This window comes from Balearica regulorum, chromosome 3 (assembly GCF_011004875.1).
Source record: "Balearica regulorum gibbericeps isolate bBalReg1 chromosome 3, bBalReg1.pri, whole genome shotgun sequence".
Classification (NCBI taxonomy): Eukaryota; Metazoa; Chordata; class Aves; order Gruiformes; family Gruidae; genus Balearica; species Balearica regulorum.
The window spans coordinates 122,589,975-122,594,840 of NC_046186.1; the positions used below are offsets into that span (position 1 = coordinate 122,589,975).

General features: G+C 54.9%; 1 protein-coding gene across 4 annotated transcripts in view; it reads left to right on the forward strand.

The window, feature by feature from the left end:
* LOC104642538 (BCL11 transcription factor A) overlaps positions 1 to 3,604 on the forward strand; it is a 147,574-nt gene extending 143,970 nt beyond the window's left edge. For all 4 annotated transcript variants that reach the window (XM_075749862.1, XM_075749868.1, XM_075749865.1 and 1 more), the window contains exon 4: positions 3,038 to 3,604. Coding sequence is in view for 3 of the 4 variants with exons in the window: in XM_075749868.1 (XP_075605983.1) it covers positions 3,038 to 3,139 (102 nt within the window). In the remaining variant the exon portion in view is untranslated. The remainder of the gene's footprint in view (positions 1 to 3,037) is intronic.
* The last annotated feature ends 1,262 nt before the right edge of the window (positions 3,605 to 4,866 follow it).

Here is a 4,866-nt window from a genome sequence, read left to right on the forward strand (position 1 = left end):
GCTGTTCCTAGTGTAATGGATTTAATACTTTTTTTTTCTTTTACCTTTTTTTTTTTTTTTGACTTCTGTAAAACCTTCCAGTTGTTCTGTCGTCTTGTGATGGCATCGTTTGTTGCCTGTATTTTGCCCAGCGCCTTCTAAAGGGGAAGTTTGGGATTTAAAAAAAAAAAAAACCACAGAAATATATATCTAAAGAAAAACAATGTTTTTTTTTCCCTAAGAGAAACAAAGAATAATAAAGCTCCATTTTAATCCCGGGACAGGAGGAATGAAGGTTGCATTTTCCAGGCTAGTGGAATGAGCATGCAGGAGGGCTGGAAAAGCACCCCTGAACCGCGCTCCCCTTCGCTGGGCCGGTACCCCTTGGCCGTCGCCGAGGCGGACGCCGCGCTGAAGCGGCGTGGGTGCGGGCGCTGCCGGAGGGACCCCCTAGGTCAGCGTACAGGAGGCAGGGTCCGGCCCCAGCGCGGCGGGGTCAGGGCGCAGGGGATGGACGCGATGAGCGTCCCCGGGAGTGCCGGTGTACGCGGGGATGCGCAGAACGCTTTGCAGCCGCCTTGACAACACGACTTTCGATCCCGTGCCGTGGAATGTCCGTGCTGAGTCCGGTCTCTCTCCCCCCCGCGCCCCCCACTATTTCTATTGCTGGATGGTAGCACCGTGGTTGGGACGGTGTTTGGAGGACTCGCGTTAGCTGGTCTGCCCGGGGTCACGCGTAGCCTGGCTGTCTTTCGGAGCGGGCGCTGTACCCCGCGTCTATCCTACGGCGGGCGTCGTTCCTCTACCTTTCTCTATACTGTGTTTTACATACGAAGTAATCATAAATACAGGCATCCGTATACGTACAGGCAGCTCTAGGCAGATCCGGGCTCCATGCGCTGCTACAAGATTAAGAGGTGGAAAGCGTACAATGATTTATTGGTGTGTTTTTTTTTTAAAATTGCACAGCAATGCATTTGATTGACAGGTTTCAGAAAGCTAAATTTTACAGGTGCTAAGCGAGCCCCCTGGGCGCTGCATTGTCCCGCGACCACGTACGCGGGGCTGGGGCGATGGTTTGGAGGAGCTTCAGGAGAAGCTGTAGGAGAAGTTGTCCAAGCACCAGCTGGCCGGCGAGAGCGTAGCTTGTGGACGACAACGCGCCGTCACCTCAACACCAAAGCAGAATTCGCTAACGTGGTGGTTTTCTGCCGGTGGCGATGAGTTAATGGCGCGATAAACCCATTGAAGTTTGTTGGGTCGGGGCACGGATGTCTAAGGTCCCATCGCACGCTCCCGAGCTGCTTTGGAATCCCGTGCACGCGTGACCTGCGCTCCCTAGGAACTTTTCTGTTTCTCTCTGTGCAAAAAGCTGTCTCTATAAATAAGACCAACTTTTGGTAATGGTGTCTCTACTGTTAAAATCTTAAAACCCATCAACTTTCCGAGGAGGAACGTGTTTTTATGGCACGGACCCCTTTGCTGTTAGTATTTAATCTCCTTCAAACTGAATGATTGATGTAACGAAGGCGCTGAAACAGTATCCAGGATTTAGACTACAGATGTTTTGTATTTATTATGTTTCCAAGAGCTGAGATAAATACAGGAACAAGGGATACCATGTCTTTGCTTGATGTTCCGGAGGCTTTGGCATACATTGAGATAGTTTCGGGGTTTACCTAAGCGCAGAGTTTGTACAAAACCAGAAGAGAGATACCAGCCAATCTTTTATCTCCATCCCTCTTTTTTTTTTTTCCCCCCTCCCATAAAGGTTGCAAACCATGTTCAGTGGGCGTGTGGCAAATCGTACTACTGACTAGGAGAGTGATATTACCCGGCGGGCTCTTTGCCGGCGTTGCTGGACAGCCCACCCGCTCCTCGAGCCCAGACACTTGGCTGCTGGTTTCAAAGGAGCCACCGGCATCCGGGTGTGGGGTCCCCTCCCTGCCGAGGGAAACCCCCCGGTTTCGTGCCCCTTGATGGGAGGAATGGTTTGCAGCGGTGTTGTGTGCCGGTACGGCTCGTGGCCGGGATGGCTGCGGCGCTCTCGGCTCCCTTGAAAGTCTCAGCCTGCTTTAACGTCAGCGTGAATCGTGTCGGGCTCAGACAGACCCCCTCTCCGGGGGTGAACCGGGCACGTGCTCTTGACTTCGGAGGAGCCACTCCAGTTTACACCCGGTGAAGATCTGGCCTAGGAGCTGCTTATTTGGTCTGGACGGCACGTCGCGCGTAGCCCTTCAACCGCTCTCTTACGTATTAATGAAGCGACTTCCATAGAAACTGGCTCCCGGGTCGGGATGCGGAGGTGGATTTCGAGGGGTGTGCTGACGCTGCGCCGGCCTCGCCACCGCCGCCGCGTGTGGCGTAGCCCTTAGCCTGCCATTTGGGGTAGTGCGGTGCTTGGTGATCGGCCTCGAGCTCTCCTTCTCCGTGCGAGTGGAGCCAAGGATGTTTGCCATCCCGGGGCCCCATCCTGCGCCACCGGAGTCGATGGCGAGTTGCCCACGCGCTTCGCTGGGCACGGGCTGGGGCTTTGCAGCTCGAGCTTCGCTGCTGCAGCGTGCACCTGCACGCCGTGCAATATCCGGCGCGTGATGAGTTTGGGGAAGGTCCTCCATGAACCACCCGCTGCATGGCCTATTAACAGTTAAGAGGGTCTTCGGCATTCCGATGCGCCGTGGGTGCCGGGGGAAGCCCCCGAGGTTTCGGGAAAGAGTAGGAGGAAATTTTCAGGCAGGCTGGCTCGGTCCTTGCCCAAAGAGAGCTCCTGGCACAGTGCGGGTTTCTCAGTAAAGATCAGGGTTTGGTTTTTTTCTCCTAAATGATCCCTGTGGTTCCTGCGCGGTGCTGAGTGCTGAGCAATGCCAGACACGGGAGTGTGGCCTGAGAGGAGGAAGGGCTCCGTCCTGCCGTACCCCTTTGCGACAATTGGGTGTCCTAGCTGTTAAAGACGAAAAAAAAAAAAAGGACAAAAAAAAAAAAAAGTAAAATAAGAGAATAACTCTCACCGTGGGCCATGTCACACCTGTTCTCTCCTCTGTCCCCATGCTCTCTGTAGGTTCGGCGTACCCCCCCAGCTGGCGCAGCGCCCAGGGAGCCCCGGACGTCTGGCAGTTTTCAGATGGAAGTTCAAGAGCACTTAAATTCTGAAAGGAGGTGAAGCTGGGGCGAGCGGCCGGCGGCGTCTCGGCGTCCGGAGGTGGCCTCTGTCCTGCTGGCTCGCCACATCCCCAGGAGAGCCTGAGAAGTCACCCGCCGAAGGCAGCGCTCCCCGGGCTACTCCTGCCTGCAAGACTATCGTATTTATATTTTGTAATAGAGTACAACACTTCTTCGGGGTTGGTTTTTTCTTTTTTTTTTTTGTTTGTTTGTTTGTTTCTTTTTTTATTTTCTAAAAACAAAAAAAGCAAACCCACCCACCGAGGTCAAGGGCTTATCGATGGCTTCGACCGGCTCCTTTCCCTGTGAAAAAGACTGTCTTGCTCTCGTGGACAACCCGGCCCGTTGGTTATCTCCATGACGTGCCATTTCTCGGAAGGCACATCTGATGTGACGAATTAAAAATAAACCAGAGTGTAGGTCTGTGGGTGGGTGGGAAATTGTCATAATAAATGTTGGAGCTTTAGGTTTTGTTTGCTCTGTCTTTTAATTTTTAATGCTAACAAGGGCCAGGCGGCTGGTATGACTTTGTACTACCGTATCGGCTGCAGAAAACCAAGCGCTGAGTTTACGAAGAGAAAAGCCGGGGCTGGTGCCCGCGCAAGGGGCTGCGTGGCTGCAGAGCTAGACCAGGCGTCGGGCTTACGGCCGCGGCACCCCAAGTCGGGGCGAATCCCCGTTGGCGTTCGGTGATGCTGAAGTAGGGGGTCTCCCAGCTCTCCTCCATTGCCCGCCTCCTCTTGATGAATGCCGGCTGTCCCGTTACATTTCTGCTGTTAAACTATGTACTTTTGGGGCTGGTGGCATCTGTAACGTCCCTTAGCGTCCGTCCAAGGAGAAGCGAGGCCGGCCGGCAGGTTTCGGGAGGAGCGATACTCTTGCTCTGGAGATGCTGTCAGTACCAGGGGATGCAGAGCCCTGCCCCGAGCCGGGGTACTGGGGTGGCGGGACCTGCTCTCAGGTTGGTGTCCCAGTGTCTCCCACCGAGCTCTCCGGCCCTTGCACAGCTTTCCCGCTTGCCGGTGACACTCGTCCCTGGCTCGGAGCTGAGCACCCACCCGAGGAGTTCGCTGGTTCGGGGTTCGAGCGCTTTGCTGAATGGAAGATGGGTTAACCACGTGCTTGCGTGCTGTCTCCGATGGGATTTATAGGCTGTAGCTACTCGTGCCTGTGCCGGCGAGAGGGAATGGACCTTATTTGGTGAAAGAAACCAGCTGGGGAGCGAGCGGAGTCACCGGCCGGCCGCGTCAGGCTGCCAGGACACCCGCTGCCGGTCGCAGCGGGACGGAGCCGAGCTGCGGGGCAGGGGACAGCTGATTTATTTGCTTCGTGTATTAGCTTCGTTCTCACTTCTGGTTTTATGCATCTCCTGTCTTAAAATCTGAGCGAGGCGCCCGGCCGGGGTGACTCTCTCCTGGCAAAAGGGCCATAGGGAAAATGATGCTGCCGTTTCGATGGGCGGTGGTTGCTCTTTTGTGTTTGTGTTTTGTTTTTTTTAAAACCCCAGGCTGTATTTCTCACGTCGGCTGGGGCACAGCACAAGCACAGACACTTTTGTACCTTAAAGCTTGGCGAGGGGCCGGGGCAGGCGGCAGAAGCACCTCCACGTGTGGCTGCAGGGTCAAGCTGGGGGTCCGGGGGGGGGACGTGGTGCATGGGTTGACCCCAAGGGAGCTATCGCTGCTGCTTTTAAGGCGATTTGGTCTTTGAGGTCCAACTACCCAAAAG